Raw genomic sequence first — 23,537 nt, forward strand, 5'->3', positions numbered from 1 at the left:
ATCTGTAATGGAAATTCAGGAAACTGGAGAACGAAAGTAGAAGGAAAGCACTAAGGAATATTGTAGCCAAGTGTCAGAATTATCAGACCAAGGAAAAAATATTGCAAGTATTCAGAAAGAAACAATTCAAATATGGAGGAGCCACAATCAGATTACCTAGGACCTAGCAGCTTTCACCTTAAAGGATCAAAGGGCCTAGAATATGATATTCCAAAAGGGGAAGGATCTGGAAGACAGCCAAGAATCAACTATCCAGCAAAACTGAGCATCATCTTTCAAAAGATGGATATTTAATGAAACAGGTGAATGTCATCTATTTTTGATGAAAAGACAAGAGATGAATAGAAAATATGATCTCCAAACAGAACTCTAGAGAAGCATAAAAAGGTAAAAAAGAAAGAACTCTTGAGAATTGTATCTCTTGTTTACAGACTGCAGGTATAATTTAATTTTATCGTGATAATATAAAAAAGAAACTAGAGGGGGAAAGGTTGTACTGAAGAAGAGGAAAATAGAGGTAAAATGAGGTAAATTATATCTCATGAAGAAGTAAAGAAAATCTATTATAATTGAGGGAAAGAAGGAAAGGGGATTAACATTGTGTGAATCTTACTCCCATCAGATTTGTCTCAAAGAGAGAATATAAGACATATTTAGCTTCCCAGAGAAACTTGTCTCATGCTATAGGGAAGTAGGAGGGGAAAGGGGAAAAGACTAGTAGAAGAGAAAACAGAAGTAGTAAGGGAAAGGTATAAGAAAAGGGCAGGGGATGTAAGGAGGAAGGGCTATTTGAAGAAGGTGGGGATCAAAAGCAAAATACTGAGGGGGAGGGAAAGGGGAAAAGGAAAGAGAAAAGCATAACTTGGGGCAAATAAGAATTAGTCATTATAACTATGAATGTGAATGCCATGAACTCTTCCATGAAATGGAAGTGACTGGATTAAAAAAAGCCAGAATTCCACAATATGTTGTTTATAAGAAACACATTTAAAGCAGAGTGATACATTCAGAGTAAAGGTAAAGGGCTGGAGCACAATCTATTATGCTTCAAGTGAAGTTAAAAAAAAAAAAAAAAAAAAAGCAGGGGTAGAGATCCTGATCTCAGATCAAGCAAAAGCAAAAATAGATCTAATTAAAAGAGATAAGGAAGGAAACTACATCCTACTAAAATGTACCATGGGTAATGAAGTAATATCAATACTTAACACATATGTACCAAGTGGTATAGCATTCAAATTCCTAGAGAAGTTCTTTGGAAATAAATTTTTGGAGAAAATTGCATGGAGACAGAAAGGAATATACTTTTTTTTTCCTCAGAGGTTCATGGAACTTATACAAAAACTAACCATGTTTTAGGACATAAAAATCTCACAATTAAATGCAAAAAGGCAGAAATAGTAAATGCATCTTTTTCAGATCATGATGCAATAAGAATTATATGTAATAAAGAGCCAGAGAAAAAAGACCAAAAATTAATTGGAAATTAAATAATCTGACCCTAAAGAATGAAACAGCAAATCATAGACACAATTAATAATTTAATTCTAAGAGAATGACAATGATGAGACAACATACCAAAATTTGTAGGATTGCAGCCAAAGTGGTTATTAGGGGAAATTTTATATTTCTAGATGCTTACTTGAAAGTAAGAAGAAAGGAAGATTTTAATGGTGATTAAGTTTCAACAAGAATTTCCAAGTTGTAATGACACCTCCTTTGAGGCAAAAATAGTTCACTGTTATGTCTTCTTTTTCTGATATTCAAGACTGCAGAGTTCTAGAAGGGAAAATGTCCAATAAGAATTCAATTCTTTCTTACAAAGAATGGGAAAGTTAGTCTTGATTTAAATTTAAATCAAGCTTTGAGTTTTGGCACATTATGTGCTTTATGAACAATTTTTTTTTTTTTTTTTGGGCTGAAGCAATTAGGGTTAAGTGATTTGCCCAAGGTCACACACGAAGTATTAAGTGACTGACATCAGATTTGAACTCAGGTTCTCCTGACTTTAAGAGCTGGTGTTCTATCCACTGTGCTACCTGACTGCCCCCTGTGCCACCTCGATGCCCTGACACTCTTCTATGAAAGGCTTTACATGCACCCTCCACGACTTTTACTACCTTTTTTTTTTTTATCTAATAGTTTTTATTTACTAGATATATGCATGGGTAATTTTATAACATTGATAATTGCCAAACCTTTTATTCTAATTTTTCCTCTCCTCCTCCTCCCAGATGGCAGCTTGACCAATATATGCTAAATATGTTAAAGTATAAATTAAATACAATATATGTATACATGTCCAAACAGTTGTTTTGCTGTACAAAAAGAATCGGACTTTGAAATAGTGTACAATTAGCCTGTGAAGGAAATCCAAAATGCAGGCAGACAAAAATAAAGAGATTGGGAATTCTACGTAGTGGTTCATAGTCATCTCTCAGAGTGCTTTCGCTGGGTGTAGCTGGTTCAGTTCATTACTGCTCTATTGGAACTGCTTTGGTTCATCTCATTGTTGAAGAGGGCCATGTCCATCAGAATTGATCATCATATAGTATTGTTGTTGAAGTATATAATGATCTCCTGGTCCTGCTCATTTCACTTAGCATTAGTTCATGTAAGTCTCTCCAGGCCTTTCTGAAATCATCCTGTTGGTCATTTCTTACAGAACAATAATATTCCATAACATTCATATACCACAATTTATTCAGCCATTCTCCAATTGATGGGCATCCATTCAATTTCCAGTTTCTGGCCACCACAAAGAGGGCTGCCACAAACATTCCTGTACATACAGGTCCCTTTCCCTTCTTTAAGATCTCTTTGGGATATAAGCCCAGTAGTAACACTGCTGGATCAAAGGGTATGCACAGTTTGATAACTTTTTGAGCATAGTTCCAAACTGCTCTTCAGAATGGCTGGATGTATTCATAATTTCCACCAACAATGTATCAGTGTCCCTGTTTTCCCACATCCCCTCCAACATTCTGCATTATCTTTCCCTGTCTACATTAACTAGCTTAATTAGGGAATAATAAACCAGAAGCAGATAGAGAAACCATTCTTGGCTCCTTCTGAATGAAGGGTTAACCACAACTTCAGTGTTTTGCTTTAATTCCCAAAACATCATACACAACTAAATTCAAATACACATTTCAAACTCCAAATATACTTGATATTTTGATTACATACCATTTTAGATAAATCATACTTTAGTGTTAATAATCAAGGATGACTAGAAAGGATTTTCAAATAACAAAACAGGCCATTCCTATTCCTACAATGACAAAAGAAAATGTACTAGCTGGAGGAGTAAACCTGAAGGGAAAAGCAAAAGAAACATTTTTTGTCAATACAAAGCAACTCTTTATTCACTTTCACACTACAAAAAGGATCACTCAAATTCAATAAACATTCATATCAAGGGCTTATTATGTGAAAAGCATAGTATTATTATCTGTCAAGAAAGGTACAAACTTGAAAAAGATGCATTCCTTGCCTACCCTTAAAGAGTTTAAATCTAGTACAAACAAGTACAAAAATAATTTCAATTCAGAATAGAAAAATGTTTTTATAAGTCACAAGAGAAATGTAAAGAATTCTAAAAGAAAAAGATCTGTAGATCATGGAGACAGAAGACTTCATAGAGGTTGTAGCATTTAAAATGGGCTTTAAAAGACAGGTAGGAATTAAACAGGTATTAGTGTAGAGGGGAAAAGGCATCTGCAACACAGAATCCTGCCCATCATGAACAATACTTAGGGGAAAAAAGTAATCCAATTTAATTAGAATCTGGGCTACATACAGCATAGCGGTAGATAAAGGCAGAATGGGGCCATACAGAGCTTGAAATGATAGAAAAAGGAAAAGCTTAGGATTTTATTTGAAAATAAAAAGATGATGGAAGGATAATGTGATCAAAAGTGTAAATAAGGAAAGTGATCTGGCAGTATCTAGAGAAGAAAGAGAATAAAGGATGAACACTAGTTGGGCAGCTATTATAATGGTGGGAATGGAAATGAAAGAGACAGATGAAAGAAATACTACTGAGATAAAACTGACAGGCCTTGGTAATTAAATTATATTGGGGAGAAAAAGTCAAAGATGACTTGAAGATTTGTTAACATTAATCCTGTGATTATCTTCTGTACAGAACTGCCTATATAAAGGTTTTCTGATATAGTGAATAAAGTTCTGGACTTGAAATCAGGAAAACTTTGGTTCAAATCCCATCTCACATAAGCCTTAATTTCCTTATCTATAAAACTGAAATAATAATAGCAACCTACCAGATATCAAAGATGGGAATAGTCAATATTGGAAGAGTTGTGGAAAGACAGGCATACTTAGTGCATTGTTGGCAGGCCTATGACTTGGTCCAACCATTGTGGCAATTAATCTGGAATTATGGTAAGAATGACCAAAACATGCAAATTCTGAGTTCTACAGATTCCACTGCTAGACCAAAGGAAGTCAAAATATAGAGAAAACTGACTAAATATATATATGAATGTTATTCTCTGATAGGTAGTCAAAGAATATTAACAGAAAAAAGGAAAAGATCCAAACTATCACCAGCCAAATAAAAATGCTCCAAATCACCAATAATTAATAAAATGCAAATTAAAAGAACTTTAAGAATCCATTTCCTATCTATCATAATAGCAAAGATGGTTTAAAAAAGGGAAGAAAGGCACACTGGTTACTGTTCATGGAATTGTGCACTGCTTCGAGGCTATTCTAGAAAGCAATATGGAACTTTTACCAAAAAGTCACTAAACTCTGCATATCCTTTGACTAAGCCATACAATTACAAAGAAATCAAAGGAGGAGGAAAAGGTCATTTATGCACAAAAATATATACAGCAGCAATTTTACTGAGGCAAAGAAATGGAAACAAAGGAAGTACTCATCAACTGGGGAATAACCAAAAACACTATAGTGATATAAATGTAATGGAATTTATTGTCCCATAGGAAATGATAAAAAGAACAATTTCAAAGAAACTTGGAAAGAACTATATGAATTGATGCAAAATGAAATGAACAGAAACAAGGAAAAATATATAGTATCAATTAGCAATAACACTGTCCCCAAAAAGAATAAGTTAAGAAAAATCAATCACATTTTAAAAAATGTAAATAATTAAGAAATTCAAAAGTAAACATAGAAGAATAGAATAGCTCTTACAGTAACATTTATTATATACCATTTAAAAAGAATATTATAGAGATCCACTTTCACATAACCTTTTCTGCTACACTTTATGAAAATGTGTATCTTTTTGGTGTTAAATACAGAACAGAATATATACATATGAAGACTAAACATTAGCTAATATGTATTATGTATGAAGTTGTGATCATTTTAAATTTTATATAGTTTGATATTATAATTTGAAGTTTTAGTCATAATGATAGAACTCCAATAAGAAGTCACTTATGCTGAGTGACCCTAATGACCATAGAGACAGATAGGCAAAATAGACAGTTTGTGCTTTTCCACTCTTAATATATTTCTGAAGGCTAACAGTTTTCTGAATGGATGAACTCTTTCTGAGTCATTTTCCTTTTACTGTCTCAGATTCACTGGTTTGTGCTACCAATAAAAAAATTCCTTCTACCTATAATTTATAAGGGACTCCAAGAACTTTTCTATCACAATAGGCTCTGATTAAGAATACCTCTTCTTACATCTAACACTGATTGATTACCTATTCTTAAGTCCATTCTAAGAATATATAATTTTGTCACCTGAACCCCAATTTGGGGAATATTTTCTGAATGATCCATCTCCTCTTATGCAGAGTTTTTTGCATCTGTGGGAATGAACTGCTGTTTATATTCCCTCTGTGTGTGAATGTATGTGTGTGTGTGTGTGTGTGTGTGCGTGTGTGTATGTATACACTTGCTTTCCCTGTTTATTGCACTCCATAATAATAGTTTGTGATTATTATTCTTTCCTTAGGTACCAATTTTCTAGAAATTCCCAAATGCAAGTATTTGCCTTAACTTGAATCACAAAACCAAATAAAGCAGAACTATTAAGAAGTTCATTAACTCTGTTTAAAGACTTAGTATGTATAAATATATATACATATATTGTATTTAACATATACTTTAACATATTTAACATGTATGGGACTACCTGCCATCTAGGAGAGGAGGTGGAGGGAAGGAGGGGAAAAGTTGGAACAGAAGTTTTTGCAAGTGTCAATGTTGAAAAATTAATCATTCATATGTTTTGTCAATAAAAAGCTATATAAAAAAAAGACTTATTCTTCCACCCCAATAAGGAAAATGGCAGGAAGCTAATATCCCAAATCATCCTGTCAATATAAGGCTTAGTAATGAGTAAAATTGCCTTTTCCCATGGGTAAGGAGTCTGAATATTAATTAGTTGACCTCCCCCTTCCCCTAAATCAGTACCAGTCCCCAGGTTCAAGCTTTTCTTTGCCTCCCACTAATGCCCGAGTTCCACTAACCTAGATAATCCTATAACAACAATTCGCCAGATTTTATCAAGGTGTTATACCCAGGTCCCTAGAACACATACTTCCATCTTCCCCTTTTTTATATTTCTCCCTCAATGAAACTGTTCAGCATTTTTTTTTACTGGCTATGGGATCTTAAACCTCTGTGTGCTTGTAGGACTGTCTTTTTAGTCTTCTACTTTACAGGCTAATTGTTTAAATATTTTCCCTTGATTATAGTACTTAGTAAAAAAAAAAAAAAAAAATTGGATTTCACAAGTCTATAAACCAGACTGAACAATATTTGATTTAGGCTTTAATAACTTAAAAATGCACTAAGATTTTTGGGATATACTACATTTCACAGTAAATACCACCTGTATAGACTTTAATCTTCAGTTTCAAGTTTAATTTGATTGCATTCTAACCCTTCTTTGCAAAGGTGAAAAGCTAGGGTAGTAGAATACTGTGCTGAGTACATATAATGGGTTAGTTTAGTTAAAAGATGCTATTATTATTATTATTATTGAGGATATTCATATATGGAAAGTAACACTGTCATTTTAAAAGTTTTCACTCATTTTTTAACTGTTAATAATTATGATAACTTATATAGCACTTCCAAGGTTTAAGATACTTTCTCTATGACAACCCTCTATGAAAGGTAGTACAGAGGCAGCTAGCTAGTGCAGTAGATAGAGCACTAGCCCTGAAGTCAGGAGGACCTGAGTTCAAATCTGGTCTCAGACACTTAACACTTCCTAGCTGTGTGACCCTGGGCAAGTCACTTAACCCCAATTGCCTCAAAAAAAAAAAGAAAGAAAAAAAAAGAAAAGAAAAAGAAAGGTAGTACAGATGTTATTATCCTCATTTTAAGAGTAAGGAAATTAAGAATTAGAGGTGAAAAAACTTGTCCAGGTCTACAAAGCTAGTAAATGTAAATAGTAAATAGGATTCAAAATCAAGATCCTTCTGACTCCAGATGATCTTTTTACTATTACACTACATTTTTACTACAGTCTCATTTTGTTTTCCCCATTGTTATACCCTTAATAACAATCATCTCACAGTTAATTCCTTAAGCAGTTTATACAAAAAAATATTCTTGCAAGTATTTGGGCACAAAAGAAATGGATATCATTCTGATTTCTACACAGAAGTTTAACAATTTTTCTCTCTTTTTGGAAACTCCAAAATATTAAAGAGGTTTGGTTTGTTTGGTTTTGGTTTTGCTTTGTTTTTGCAGTCATCTTTTAAGTGGTATCTCATTGAGTCAAAGAGCTGGAAAGGACAGCAGAGACCATCTAGTCTGGGTACAAAACAGGCATTCTTTACAACACCTCTCATAAATGGTCACCCAGTCTCTGTCCTTAAATGCAGCCAGTAACAGGGAATTAATTGTTCCTTTTTGAGAAGTTCTTATAAAAATTCTAATTCTTATAAAATTCTTCCTTATCTTTATCTTAAATATGTCTCCCTGCAACTTGGTCTGCATCACAGACTGCCTCTTCTCTCTTCCACATACTAGTCCTTCAAATATCTGAAGACCGTGTTTGAGTCATATCCAACTTTTCGCGATCCCCTTTGGGGGCTTCTTGGCAAAAACACTGGAGCATTTTGCCATTTCTTTCTCCTGCTCATTTTACAAATGGAACCAAGATAAATAGGGTTAAGTGATTTGTCCAGGATATATTAGGTCACATTTGAACTCAGGGAGATGTCTTCCTGACTTCAGGTCTCATATTCTATGCACTGTGCTATCACGCTATCTTGTTATAGAGTCAGAGGATATGCAATGCTAACTTATTTCTGTATGACTTTAAGCAAATAACCTAATCTCACAGGGTCTCAATTTTGTCGTCTATATAATGAGAGGATTTCTTCCATCTTAAATCCTATGATCCCTAAGTCTTGTTGCACCACTCTTCCTTTCCCTTGATTTGACCACCAAAACATACCAGTCATACATTCTACATTAGTCCCACTTAAAAAATTTTAAGAATACTCTCTCCCAGCAATCTGGAATTATGCCCAAAAAGTTATCAAAATGTGCATACCGTTTGATCCAGCCATACTACTACTGGGCTTATATCCCAAGGAAATACTAAAGAAGGGAAAGGGACCTGTATGTGCCAAAATGTTTGTGGCAGATCTTTTTGTAGTGGCTAGAAACTGGAAGATGAATGGATGTCCATCAATTGGAGAATGGTTGGGTAAATTATGGTATATGAAGGTTATGGAATATTATTGTTCTGTAAGAAATGACCAACAGGAGAAATACAGAGAAGCTTGGAGAGACTTACATCAACTGATGCTGAGTGAAACGAGCAGAAGCAGAAGATCATTATACACTTCAACAATGATACTGTACGAGGATGTATTCTGATGGAAGTGGATATCTTCAACATAGAGAAGAGCTAATCCAATTCCAATTGATTAATGATGGACAGAATCAGCTACATCCAGAAAAGGAACACTGGGAAATGAGTGTAAACTGTTATCTTTACCTTCTGAATCCAATTCTTCCTGTGCAACAAGAAATTCGGTTCTACACACATATAGTGTATCTAGAATATATTGTAACATATTTAACATTTATAAGACTGCCTGCCATCTGGAGGAGGGGGTTGGGGGAGGAAAGGAAAAAATCTGAACAGAAGTAAGTGCAAGGGATAATGTTGTAAAAAATTACCCATGCATATGTACTGTCAAAAAAAAAAGTTATAATTATAAAATAAAATAAAAATTAAAAAAAAAAAAGAATACTCTCTCCCTCTCTCCATTTCAATAATAAAAACACTAAATGGCAGAAAATAAGAGTTGTGGCAGAGTGCTGGGTGACATTTTCATTCAGTAATATAGAAAAATATTTATTAAAAATATTCAGTTGACATATATGGAATTATATCATAACTGATCCCCAAAATTACTTTTAAAAATCATATTAGATTAGCTTTTAGACAGCAAAATTTTAAGCAAAATAGTTTGGAGATAACAATTTTATGTTGAGATTGTTGTTGTTTGTCCTTTATTCTCGAAGAGGAGCATGAACATTAGGGAGGTGATACTATGACATGCAAATGAATTGGATTGAAATGAGGGAGGGCTGAGCAAGGTCACCTGCCTCACTTTTCCCTCCAGAGCCATCTGGGTCCAGTGGTCAGATATAGATCAGCATGATAGAAGATAGCCCTGGATCCCACTGTAGACCTGGCCTTTTTAAGATAAAGTCTTTATCTGGTCTCAGATTGTCTGAGGCAACACTCACTCAGTAATTAAAGCTAAGTAAGAAATGTGGCAGAGATGTTTAGTAGACATAAATAAGAGAAAGATTATGAAAATAAAATATTTAGTCTCATTGCCTCCAATTATTCTTTTCATGGAGTTAGTACATTAAAAATTATCAAGCTGTCATAACTGTATATTGGAAGGCAAAGCAAGTCTAACTAGTTTGTAAATGTATTTGCAAAGTGAGGTTTTAATTATCTTGCTACAAATAAGCTTTGTGAGTGAAGATGTTCAGAAACAACTCTGTGATTTTGCTGAATTGTCAAATTTTGGGACTAGAAAGAAACTTTCAAGTTAATCTGTCCAAATTCTTTTCATACAAAAAAACTAGATCAGAGATCCAAGAAGTCAAGTAACTTTCCCAGAAAGTTAAACACATAATATGAAACTTAATAGAATATCTAGTCTAGCTCCAAGGTATTATAGAAATGAAACTAGAAACCAGATTTGCTATTCCCCAACCCAGTGTTCTTTTCATTAAAACATTCTGCCACTAAAAGAAAGCTGAATATTATAAAGATATGCTTTGTTCAACTTTTTGTTTTCTATTTGGTTCAGAAAACAAATATCATAGCACACTGAATTTAAAGTCAGTTAGACAGAGGTTCAATTCTGCCTCTTATACATAATATTCAAAAAGCCTTAGTTTTTAAATAGCTTAAAACTGTATTGAGACTTTGGAGCACACACAACTTGTTAACTTGTGTGACTAGGAGCATAATTTAAACTTTCTAAGTCTCAATTTCCTCATATATAATATGGATAAAATAGCTAACTCTTACTTAACATTTAAGGTCTAAAAAGTAATTTTACATATATTATAGCATTTAAGCCTATGTGACCCATTTACTAACAGACATTATAATACTTGAACTATTATAACCCTCACAGGATTGTTGCCTTAAAATACTTTGCAAATTTATGGAAAAAAAAAAAGTGGAAGGTGAATTTTTTATCTATTATTTTATTTTTTTTTCCTGAGGCTGAGGTTAAGTGATTTGCCTAGGGTCACACAGCTAGGAAGTATTAAGTGCCTGAGATCACATTTGAACTTGGGATCCTCCTGAACTCAAGGCTGGTGCTCTATCCGCTGCGCCACCTAGCTGCCTCTCTTTTTAAAAATTTTTAACGATATATTTTTTGTATTACTTCAATTCCAAATATATCCTTTCCTCCCTCCTTATCAAGTAAGCCATGAGCCATTTGTTGAAACAAAGAAGAAAAAAAGAAAAAAAAGTTCAGCAAAGTGAACCAAAACATCAATTGAGTGTGGCAGTATATACACTGTTCCACACTTATATTTTCTCCTCCCACACCCAGAAGCAAGAAAGATTCATTTTCTTAATTCCTCTGGGGTCAAGGTTGCTAATCCTATCTTCTAAAACAAATCTTAAAGTTTTTGTCACTCCAGTATAATCTAAAGATCTTTTCTCAGAATGTTTTAAAATGCATAAAATAAAATGTCTAAGAATACAAGGGAAATCAATCATATTAAAATATAATTATCAAAATATATTTTTTTAAAGCTCATGAATTCCAGGTTTAAAACTCCTGTTTCTGTGAAGTGTGTTGCAATTACCTTGTCAACTTTTGCAGTTTAGATGTTGATTCTGGTACAAACATCGGGATAGTCCTTTTGTGTCTGAAATATACATTTGAACACAAATTAGGAATTGTATAACAAACACAAAAAGAAATCACAATCAGAGAAATATACAAGTATGTTATGTGATCAGGGTAGATGGGGGGAGAGAGGGGAAGAGAAGCCCAGAAGATCCTATTCTACTTTTTAACATTCAAATAATCGGGCACTAGGCCTGGAATTTTCATCTTAAGCCCTAAAGAATTTTTAAAAAGCAAATATACCTGAAAGGAATAACACTCAGTGGCCAGGTTTTTAACAAGGGAAGAACAGTTAGGAAGAGAGACATAGCATTACATCTATAAAGATCTAGGCTCAAAGGATTTTGGAACTGAAAGGGAGCCTAAAGGTCTACTAAACTGCTAATCTCATTATTTTAAAGGTGAGGAAATTGAGGCACATAAAAAGTACAATTTTACCAGCAAGTTGAAGAACTGGGATTCAAAATTTAAGTATTCCTCTAAATCTGGAACTTTTCCCATTCTACCAAGAAACCTAACCTCCTACTTCACAGTTATACTCTAGGGGCAACACAAATAGATTATAATTTATAATATCTATACAACAAAATTCTGCATAAACAGAAAACCATTAGTTCACCAAAGTATTATATCAACTCAATTGGTTTTATATAAGGGAGAATCTAGGCTTTCATGTTGGAAACCATTATACAAAAGGTCCCATTTATAAGTGAAATAGTGCTAATTAAAGCATTCTTGATAAGGATGGAAGGGATACAGGCCAAATGCTATCCTCCTTTTCCTCTAAAAATGAGGCCTAGGTCGATACTTTCAGGCCTTCAACAAAATAAAACTACCAGATGACAGCTTTTCTCTCTCTTCCTTAGGATGAATTCTACCCAAACCTTCTATTTGGCCAGTCTATGCTTACCCTAGCAGCAGTCTCATAGATACTTTGTCTTCTAGTACCACTAATCCTAAATGGATTAATTAGAAAGAAGGATGACATTAAAACTGCAATATTCTTATTTCTTGTTAAATTGTTATCTAGATAGATTGTTATCTATGGCCAAAAGGCCAAAAGTGACATTTTGCAATGAGGCCTCTTTTTTTCTGAACTCATTTAGACCAGGTTCAGCTCTAAAGAGAAAGGGACAAGATTTTTTTTTTAAATTGTCTTTATTGAAATGTACTTCCTTATCAGAGGAGAATTTTTGAGAAGTATAATTAAACTAAGTTTACAAGTGGCTCATCTCTAGAGTTTAAAAAAAAAAAAAAGAATTAGTATGATCCCATCTAAAAAAGCACTCAGAATGTAAAGGAAATCAGGTATAAGACAGTTATTTATTTTTTTCACTGTGAAAGAAAACACAAAGAACTTTAAACATACAATAACAAATACTTAAAACAATCTATAACTTCCACTATACTCCCTAGACAAGTAATGAAACATATTGGGAGATTGCTGAATAGACATTTTTACCTTGTTCTCTATTGTTTGAATAATTCATTCAAGATACTTATCTTGGAGTATGCTAGGGCATAATTCTAATTAACTCTTAGTGCTTAATGCTTCTTGAGGAGCCCCACATAGTATTCTCAACTGAATTTGCCTTCTTTTGAACTAAGCTTGTTCATCCTCTCATCAGTTAAGTTCAGATGTCCATTTGAAGTGCTTTTTATAGAGCAATTAACTCATTAGAAAAAAGTGGGGAATGCTATAGGAACCCTGCAGAGATTTTATCTGGACTTTCTTCTAGGTTGCTCTAAAAGCAATAAGGACCTATAGAATTTTCACAAGGAGGCAGTTTCATTTCTCACCAGGAGATGAGGGGGAGGAGGTATTTTTTGGTCCTGAATCCTTGTGGTTGTCCCAGGAGTTCATTTGGGACTAGACTTTTCTTCTGAAAGGGAGGAGGTTTTTCTTTTCTTTTTCTTTTTCTTAGTTTTTGTTGCTGTTCATTTACAGCAGATTCTTTGTGACCCCATTTGAAGTTTTCTTGGCAAAAACACTGGAGTGGTTTGGCATTTCATTCTGCAACTCATTTTATGGATGAGGAAACTGAGGTAAACAGGGTAAAGTGACTTATCCAGAGTCACATAGCCAGGAAGTGTCTAAGGCTAGATCTCAACTCAGGAAGAAGAAGCTTTCTGACTCCAGCCTGGCATTCTCTCCATTGCATTATTTAGTTGTTCTTGCATCCTGTCTTTTTATAACTTTGTATGAAGAGAGAGGGGATCTATCAAAAATCATCCACTAATCAGGAGGCAGAGGAAGGAGCTTTTTTTTTTTTTTTTAATCTAATCTACCAGGAAGGTATGTCAACTGCTTAAATCTTTAGTCCCCTGAGCCAATTAAGTCTTGAAATTATTTCAATACTTTTTAGAGAAAAATTAGTCTAGCTTAGATGAGGGGTGGAGTTTTAGGAAATGAATAATCTTCAGGAAGAATCAACTTGCCAGAAGAGTATAATTGAAATTATAGGAAATTTTTCATGTTTTAAGTATTTATCAATGAATCTTTTACTTTTTAAGACTTTCTTTTGTAGTAAAGTAAGTCAATAGCAGTTCTATACCAAATCTACTTTGTATATTGAATATTTTTCTAGTAGGGACCATTAACCCCTTTTGGAGAGAATTTGGATATGTTCTAAACCTAAGTTTTGTTCAAAATATATGAGGATGTAATTAGCTAGCAGAGACAACAAGGAGAAAAATGCCTGATAGCTCTTTTTAAAAATCAGAACTGAAATTGGTCTGAATGAATACAGAGCTAGGATCTTAAAGTAGGAAGTACTGAAAGCCTATAGATTGTTACATTCTAATTAGAACAATCTATGGCCCCTCTCCCCTTAATCTCTTATCTTTAGAACAGAAAATTTATGAAATACCAAAAACCATGAGATTATGTTTCAAACCTAATGGTACAAAATTTACATTATTGAGGATATATTTCCATCCACAGAAGTATTTTACCACAGAAGATAGGTCATACTGATGATGTAAACCTTAGCAAATTATTTAATTTCTTACTGTGCCAGGCAAATATCTAATGATTTAAATTGCAGAGAAGGTACCAATCTGAATTGGTAAAGAAAGTTTCCAATGTATGAAATCACAAATCTAGTATTTTAAAAAAATTTTTTTTAAATCAAGAGATCTATATAAGCCGTAGCTGCATCTCATAAGAATCTCATCCCATAAGAAATCTGGAAATTTCAATCACTAAAATCCACTGTTCCTATAGCATCATGTAGAATCATAGATTAAGATTAAGGACTTCTATCTTTAAAATTGTCCTCCATTAATTTGAAAAGAGGGAATATACAGCAATACAATGATTCAAAACTGCTCTTAAAGACTTATGGAAAAATGTTAACCATACTTAGAAAAAGGACTGATATATCTGATTACAGACTATAGCATACTTTTTTAAAAAAGTTTTTCTCTTGAGAGTTTTTTTTGGGGGGGGGGCGGAAATCTATGTTTTCTTTTGCAACGTGGCTTTTATGGAAATGTTTTGTGTAACTTCACATATGCCTTCTCAAAGGGGGAGTATGAAGAGTAACAGAGAATCTGGAACTCAAAATTTTAAAAACAAATGTAAAAAAATGTCTTACATGTAACTGGGGAAAATAAAAATATTAAAACATGAAAAAAAGATAAGACTATATAATCTGGAGAGCATATATAGTCTCCCTTGCCTCTATAATCACAAACTGCTTCATTTTTTTTGTGGTAATTATAAACTGCTCTGCTTTTCTCTGCATAAGGAATGGTTACCCAGTTGTATGAAACTGCCTAAATGATCCTCAAATAACCTTTAAGTATCTATCTTTGCCTCAGTCTACAAAAACTATAAAACTGCCTACTTCTTTCCCCTGTATTTTCAGAAACTGTTAGAATTTTCATACTCATGAGATCTTGTTTTACTCAAATATTCTAAACAGTTTTGAAGAAGCTGTCTTTCAACTAACTGGCTGTTTAATACAAATTCTGAGCAATCTTCATCTGCTATTGGGCAGTAGTCTTTATTCCACAACAATCAAAATCAATGAATGTGCCACATGGTTTAAATTAAGGATTTGCTAGTTTTCAGAGGTGATATGACAAATTTCTATTTGCTCTGAGGCAGGCAGATGTGGCATTCATTCCCTTCTTTGGGAGGTGGTATTAGAAAGAGAGATGAAAGAAAGTTTCAATTTATTTGTTTGTTTTTAAAAGGGATGGGGAGGCACTGATACAGAAAGTATAAGGACTTAAAAGACAAAATTTGCTCAGTTCCCTGTTCTACCCAAAGACAGCTATACCAATCAAAACTATATTGCATGGGGCCACCCTTGCAGCATTTAGTTTAAATAGTGGAGGCTTTCAAATTGAGAGGGTAATAAGACTCTTGATACAATTTTTTTCGACTATTTTTTTTTCTTTTTTATTACAGCTTTTATTTACAAGATATATGCATGGGTAATTTTTCAGCATTGACAACTGCAAAACCTTTTGTTCCGATTTTTCTCCTCCTTCTCCCCACCCCCTCCCCCAGATGTCAGGTAGACCAATACATGTTACATATGTTAATGCATGTTAAATACAATATATGTATACATATCTTGCTACTATTCTTCTGCCAATGTGACACTGTAAAATTGAGAAAGTATGAAATTGGGCTAGCACAGGTCTTAAGAAATATACTACTGAAATAATAGAAATGAAGTTCCTTCCAGGAAAAAAAAAAAAAAAAAAAGGCTGACATACAAGTGAATAAACGTAACAAAGAGACTTTACCGGCCAGGAATAAAAGGCACATGTACAGCTCCATAACCTCGAACCACATCATTTCCAAAAACGTCAGGTCCATACACACTTATCACTATTTGTGGCCCTTGAAAAGAACACAATAGTTAGCCATTAAGTAAAAAGAAGTATATTTTGTTAAGTCTATTGTCAAAATATTTTGGAGGGACCTGTTTCCCAGAGCAAGCAGGCTGTGCCCTGAACATGGCCTAATAACCATGCTTTACGCTCTGGATGACTTCACCCTCGAACAAAGTGTTCGCTAAGGGAGAACTCCTTATTTCCCGGGACCTCAGAGTCACCCATCACCCCTCATGACATGCTCACAATCCCTGTTTTTGGTAACACCAAGTGAACTGAACCAGATACTGCACTCTTGTTCCCGCCACACTGTGGTTCTGTACCTCACTGTGAGAAAATCAACTTGAAGACTGTTGTCACAGGCCCCAGGAATGTCTGAGGACTCAGGAGACTGCTGTGAGAACTGCTGGTTAAGACCTAAGAATGACTGTTATAGCAAGCCCACTTGTGGTTTTCATGGATACAAGACCTGGCTTTGCCCTCCTCCTCAGAAGGACTTCCACTTGCAAGCCTGTCCCTCATTCTGAAACTAATTAAGCTTCTCTTTGATCCCTGACTTTCCTGGCTCTGGCCTGCTTTTTTCCACTCCAGCCACTTACAGGTTAGAGGCCGCTTCTGGTTTGGTTGATGACATGAAGTTGGCCTCAAAGAAAGTGCAGCTATGGAAGATGGTGTAAATATGACAGTACCTTTATAACAGCCATAGTACCAACAACTATCAATCAAATCATGACAAGCCCATCAGCAGATAGAGGATTTAGCAAAGGCTATAAAGTAGGAAAAAAGAAGCCTTTTTCTATTGAAAGTCACTGAAGCACAGTTAAAAAAAATTTTGCCAATCTAAAGGCCTTTGTCAAGTCATATGAAATTTAATTTTTTTTGGTTTGATTTGGGGATAACTAGAGAAGAAAAATATAAAACAGTGTTCTATTTTTAAAAATTAAACGAAAAGTATAAACTTCAGATAAATAATTATTTTAAAGTTAACATTATATATATATAGCCACATAAATACATACATATACTTATAGCTATATATGTAATAATATATACATGATAAAGGAGAAAGAAATGACTGTTTTTGAATAATATTGTTCAAGGCAATGCTTCTTAATTGATGGTTTTCCTTCTGTGAATAGTACCTGCCATAAAATAACACTTACTAAGCAGCACAAAAAAGTACTACACTAGGTGCTGGGGTAACAAAAGCAAAACCTGAAACGATTCTTGACCATAAGAAGCTCACATCCTACTAAACAAGTTAATATATTCAGGTATATATGTTGATGTCTTGACTTATAGACTCTTGATTTGTTACCAGACTCTTCAAGCACAGATAACTGCCCCACATTTCCACACTTGAATATATTTTTTTCTAATCAAATCAAATCTATCTTACTGAGATCTTCATGAATATTTATGAGAAAAAGCCACTTAAAACAACACTTAAAGAAATATGAACACATTTTCTCTAAGCTTTGCTTATTATCAAGCACTAGTTAACCAAATCTTGGCTCGCAACTCTATGAAAAAGATTTAAAATCTTCTTACTTAAATTGGTCCCTCAGATTGCCCAAAGCCTCCAGCAGCCACGATCAACTTTGGATTTTAAAAATTCTCAAGTATTATCTCCTATGGCCTTTGTTAATACAGTTGTTAATGGCTTAGTGTTCTCTACCTCTAGTAGTATTCCTTCCCTACAAAGCTAATAGGTCACAGAGAAGAGTGATCACCCTCCAATGAACCATTTCAGATGTTCACCTTCTACAGTCAACTCTTAGACACCTCTGCTAAACCCTCACTCTAGTTGTTTTTGTTTGTTTGTTTGTTTGTTTTTTAAGAGGACTATGTCCCTTTAAAGAGTCTTGACTTTTATAGCAGCTATAAAATGCTTTTTTAAGATGAGAAGCCTTTAAGATGAGAAGCTTTAGCTTCATGGTAGGGGAGAGGTAGAGATAGCTGATAGCATCAAAGAGTAAGCTAATGATTTCAAAGCTTCATGGTCAAAGCAACTCTCTCTCTCTCTCTTTTTTTTTTTTTGCGCAGTGACACCTCTGATCCCCCCACAAAGCTCTCCTTGATAGTTTGGAAAGTTTCTGACTTTGGATCCTAGATGGCCTAGTTCCTTGCTGAACTAACTATACCTTGTGTCTAGTCTAACCTGCTACTGAGAGTGATGTACTCTACCCTTAATGGATACTATGTTCAAGCAATGTTAATTATCTGTGTATCCCTATTCTTCATTATTTGATGATTCAATTCAACTCTTAGAAGATGACATGATCACATCATTCTTAGGATCACAGACTGAAAGGTGAGAGGACCTCCTGCTCTCTAGTCCAACCCTTTCATTTTACAGATGAGAAAGTTGAGGCCCAGAGTGAGACTTGCTCAGTCACATAGGTAGTAAGTTAAAAAGGCAGAAATTTAAAGACACTTCCTCAGACACAGAAACAAAGAACAACCCAGAGAGATATTTAGACAAAAACAGAAGAAACAGAGATATACACAAGGACAAAGAGGCATACTAACGTATATAAAGAGAAATAAATAAAGAATAAAGAGAAATGTGGTATGAAATAAGAGTGAGAGACACAAAAGAGACAGAAAAATAGTGACACAGACATGCCCCTGCCCCCCAAAACAGATTTTCATACAACATCCCCATCTTGTGGACTTTTAGAACACTGCCACTAAAAATTCTGAAAACTTTTCCCAACTACACATGCCACTTTTTACTGTTTGTCCAGCAGAACAAGAATAAATTGAAGCTAAAGATTGGAGATTCCCCAACTACATTATAAAAAAAAATATTACAAGTTAAATAAAATGTTAACTTAACCTAGTATAAAAATAATGATACTTTAAGCTGCCTTTTATTAAGTTCTAAGATATGCCCATTGGTTTTAGAGAAATATTCTAAGGAAAATTAATAGATTCTATACATATATAGCTCCCAAAAGAACCTTAAGGTCACAAATTCTATTGTTTCATTTTTAAAAAATACCAACTATAACAAAACATCTCCAAACTATTTCATGAGAAATATTAAAATTAGCAAACTAATTAACATCACTGGAGAAAAAGCATACTACAAAAGATTATAATTATTATCCTAATTTACACACATTTGCATAGCATTTTATAGTATATAAAATGTTTCTGCATACATTATTCCATTTGATTATCACAAGATGGCAGATAAGACATAAGTTATTTTTAGTTCCATTTTTATAGGTGAGGAAATTGAAAGCCATAGAATCTGAGTGACTTGTCCAAGACACAGACAGACATAACAGAACTAAATAACTCCACTAGACTCTTAGTCCAGTTTTATTCTCATTAGACTACTTTGCTTTTGTTATTAAAAAACAAACAAACAAATACAATTTAATACTGATTTATCCAATACATCTAAGAATACTGGACTGAATAGGCAAAACTGGGAACTTTCCACGTATGGCCCCAACTCAACCTTTTTTTTTTTTTTTTTTTTTTTTTTAGTAATGGAATGATGACATTTTAAGGAAAATTCCTATCAGTCAATATTCTTCCTTCTAGAGTCACAGTTCTGAGCTCCTGTTTCTTATACATTAGTTTTTGAAAATAAGAGGTCTTAAGACATGGCAAAATCTTGTCCAGTTTAAGCCTATGTCATTCCAGACTTCACTTGCGGGTGTTAGTCTAAAATTTTAAAATTTTACATTCCAAAGCAAATTTTAATATCTTGCTTCAATTCCAACTTTACTTACAGCCAAAAGGATTGGTACTTTTAAAGGTGATATCAATAGGGAAGTTCCACACCAAGCTGTGCTGTACATCTGCACTTTTAGAAGTAATTTGGGATATTCCCTCTTCTAAGCCCTAGGGGAAAAAAATAGCAATTTACAAACTTAGTGCTATTCCAAACTACCAAGGGGATACTTTACAGAAATAGTCAAAATAAAATGAACCTTCATTTGGAGAAATACAGATCTAGAACATCATAGGAAACAATGAAAATAAGTAAAAATAAAGAGGAAAAATATAGCGTTTCTACACCTCTAATTTTCTTATAAATTGGAAACTATAAAACTTTGGTACTAATTTTAAAAAGCCATGCAAAATTAATCTTATTGCCTTTTTAAAATCTAAATTGGAAGATTAGAGATGCAAATCTCCCTAGATTTTTAACAAAGCCTCATATATTTTTCTTGAGGAAAAGGTGGAAAACTATGAGCTAGGTCATGATAAAACATGGCTAAATGACCAGACCCAAACAATAGGCATGGATTAGTGGAACACAAAGAAAAAATATTAAATAACTGAACTGGATAGCTTAGGGTTCAGTTCAGTAAACTTTCAAAAATGGAAGAACTCCTTATTTGACAAAAATTATTAGAAAATTAAGATTGGAGAAATTAATTTTAGACCAACATCTTATACCATTTCAAAAACTAAGCTCAAAATGGAGACACAACCTGAATATTAAAGATCATCTAACAATCACTGAGAAAAGAAATGTAAAAAAAATTTTAAAGTTTGAAATTCTACCTTACATACAGCAAACTAGAAGAGGTAATAAAAGTCAATATTGGAAAGACATGCACATAAGGCATTAGAGGCAGAAATAAATTGTCAACCATTTTGGAAAGCAATTTGGATTTATGGTAAAGAAGAAACAAAATATCCCTACTCCTTAGCCCAGAGATTCTGTTGGTAGGAATATATTTCAAGGTCAGTGATAAAAACAAAGGCCTCATATGCAAAATATTTATAATAGCATGTAGAATGGCCATGTAAGTTTGGTCCAGGAATGTAAAATACTGTCATTGTGCTATAAATCAGAACAATGTAATGAATATATAGAAGCACATGAATGTCCATGTGAACTAATATAAAGTAAGCAAAACCAAGAAAATAATATAATGACTATAAGAATACAATATATGGAAAGAACATTAACAATAAAAGAATTTTTTTAAAATGCTGTGAAATTACAATGACCTAGTTGGCCTCAAAATTATATGAGAAGGTATTTTATTACAGAAGTACACACTGCAAATGTTAGACATGTTCAGTGTGTCAAGTTTGTTTTACAAAACTTATTTTCTTATAGTTTCCTTAAAAGAATATATCTATTGGAAGTGATACAAAGACACCAATAAAAAGAAATTTTAAAATTACAATGCATTTTTATAATTCTAGGATAAATGGAATAACAATTCTTAGTACTTGCACTGAGTTGAAATTAATCTGGATAGATAAGATCTGTGGGTGAGAGGTTCACTATTTCTGGTTGTTCATGAACAGAGCCTTAAGCATAAGGATGTCTAATAAATATTTGTTATGTCATTTCAGTCATGTTGGTTTCTGTCATTCAATTTGTGTTTTCTTGGCAAACATAGTGAAGTGATTTGCCATTTCCTTCTCCAGATCATTTTACAGATGGAGAAACTGAGGCAAAGTTGTCCAGGGGCACACAGTTAATTTTCTGGAAATTAGGTTATATTTAAACAAAGGAAGAGGAGGCTTCCCACCTTCAGACTTGGCACTCTATCCACTGTGCCACCTAACTTCTCCTTTAATAAATATTACCTGTTTACAAATAGTCCATTTTTATCATGTCATGTTAGGACACTGAAATTGGATGTTTTATCTCTTTACAAGGTGGGGAGAAAGAAAGGGTAGAGGGAAATGAGAAGAGGGGAAAGTGTAAAAAACAAGAGAATTGAAAAAAGTTTTACATTTCGACTTACAGATGTTGGTGCCCAGTCTTGGCCATAAACGAAACAATACTTGCAGTAGAGGTCATCAAATTCAGGAAACTTTAAAAAGAAAAATAGTTGCTTTATTTCGGTCCAACACTTCCTTCCTATATTAAGTGCATCACCAACAAGGTGGACAAAGAAAGCACTGATTATTGAATTAAATGAAGTTGAGAGGTTTTTAGATCACCTAGCTCAGAGTCACACATATAGCCTCTTCTAGTGTTTCCAAAATGAGGGTTGTGGAATGGTTCTAAAGGGGCCTTAGCCTAAAAGGTGTGGGATCAGTCTTGGACTTCTCTCTAATACAACCATCCAGCTTCTTTCCACATTGCTCTATTGGGCCATCTCCTATTGACAAATCTCCTAAGGAACTCCTGGGTTGTGTGTCACTGAGGGAGTACAATCTGACCTAAGCCCAGTAAATACTGTGGTTCAGGAACAGTGACTAGGGAGTAACTCATCCCGTTCTTTACTTTTCATTTATTAGTTGGAAAGAAAGTAGCATAGGATAAATAGGCATCAATGATTTGCAATAATATAACTCCACTCCCCTCAAAATCACCTATTTACAAACTTTCCTATTTTTTCATCTTTCCAGGGTATCAGGTCACCAATCTCTTTATCCCTGACTCTGTGTAAAACTGCCGTCTTCAAAGTTACCAATAATCCCTTAATTGGCAAATGTTTTAAAATTTTTATTTATTTATTTATTTTGTAACTTTTTTTTTTGACAATACATATGGGTGATCAATTTTTTACAACATTATCCCTTGCACTTCTGTTCTGAATTTTCCCCTCCTTCCCTCCACCCCCTCTCCTAGATGGCAGGCAGTCCCATATTTAATTGCCAAATTTGATCGTCTTTTTTTCAATCTTTATCTTCCTTGACTCGGAAGTATTTGATGCCGACGACTACCTTTGCTTTAGATACTCTCTCCTCTCTGCGCTGCAGTAACTATATAATGGTCTCTGCATAAGAGGAACATATTCCTCCGTGGAGTTTGGAGAAAGAGGACCGAGAGAAAATATATATATATATATATATATATATATATATATATATATTTATATATATATATATATTTATATATAAGAGACCGTTTTTTCAAGAGATTAAGTGATTTCTCCAAGACTAGGCAATGCAAAGCTGAGAATAAAATCCGGGTCTCCTCATTCCCAGGCTGGCAAGTCCAACCTGGGTCCTTGGAAGAGAACAGCCGGGTTTGGGTGGGTGGGAGCGGGCCTTCAGTCTCTCCTGCCTCCTCAAGGGGGCAGCATGGGACAACAGAAAGTACAGACTTCAGTCAAAGGGCGCAGATTCCAGTCCGCTCCAATTCACTTTCCGCATCTCAGTAACACGGGGGCGTCGGTCTAGCTGCCCTCCAGGGCTCTTTCCAGCTCACATCTATGATCCTATCACTGCTCCTGTTTAAGGAGATGGATCCCGTCCGTCGGAGGGGGTGCTTAGAGGGGGGGGGGGGCAAGTTCCCCAGAGAGACGAGAGGAAAAGACAAGAGGGTCCCTTACAACTTGGGGGGGAAGGGAGGAGGTCGAGG

At 34.2% G+C, this 23,537-nt stretch overlaps 1 protein-coding gene across 2 annotated transcripts in view; it reads right to left on the minus strand.

Moving 5' to 3' along the window:
• Positions 1 to 23,537, minus strand: part of B9D1 (B9 domain containing 1) — a 41,017-nt gene that overhangs the window by 15,435 nt on the left and 2,045 nt on the right. For both annotated transcript variants that reach the window (XM_074281719.1, XM_074281718.1), the window contains exons 2-5: positions 21,970 to 22,038; positions 19,984 to 20,095; positions 16,142 to 16,238; positions 11,334 to 11,396 (exon numbers count right to left, since the gene is read on the minus strand). In XM_074281719.1, the coding sequence (XP_074137820.1) occupies positions 11,334 to 11,396; positions 16,142 to 16,238; positions 19,984 to 20,095; positions 21,970 to 22,038 (341 nt within the window). The remainder of the gene's footprint in view (positions 1 to 11,333; positions 11,397 to 16,141; positions 16,239 to 19,983; positions 20,096 to 21,969; positions 22,039 to 23,537) is intronic.

This window comes from Sminthopsis crassicaudata, chromosome 1 (genome assembly GCF_048593235.1).
Source record: "Sminthopsis crassicaudata isolate SCR6 chromosome 1, ASM4859323v1, whole genome shotgun sequence".
Lineage (NCBI taxonomy): Eukaryota > Metazoa > Chordata > Mammalia > Dasyuromorphia > Dasyuridae > Sminthopsis > Sminthopsis crassicaudata.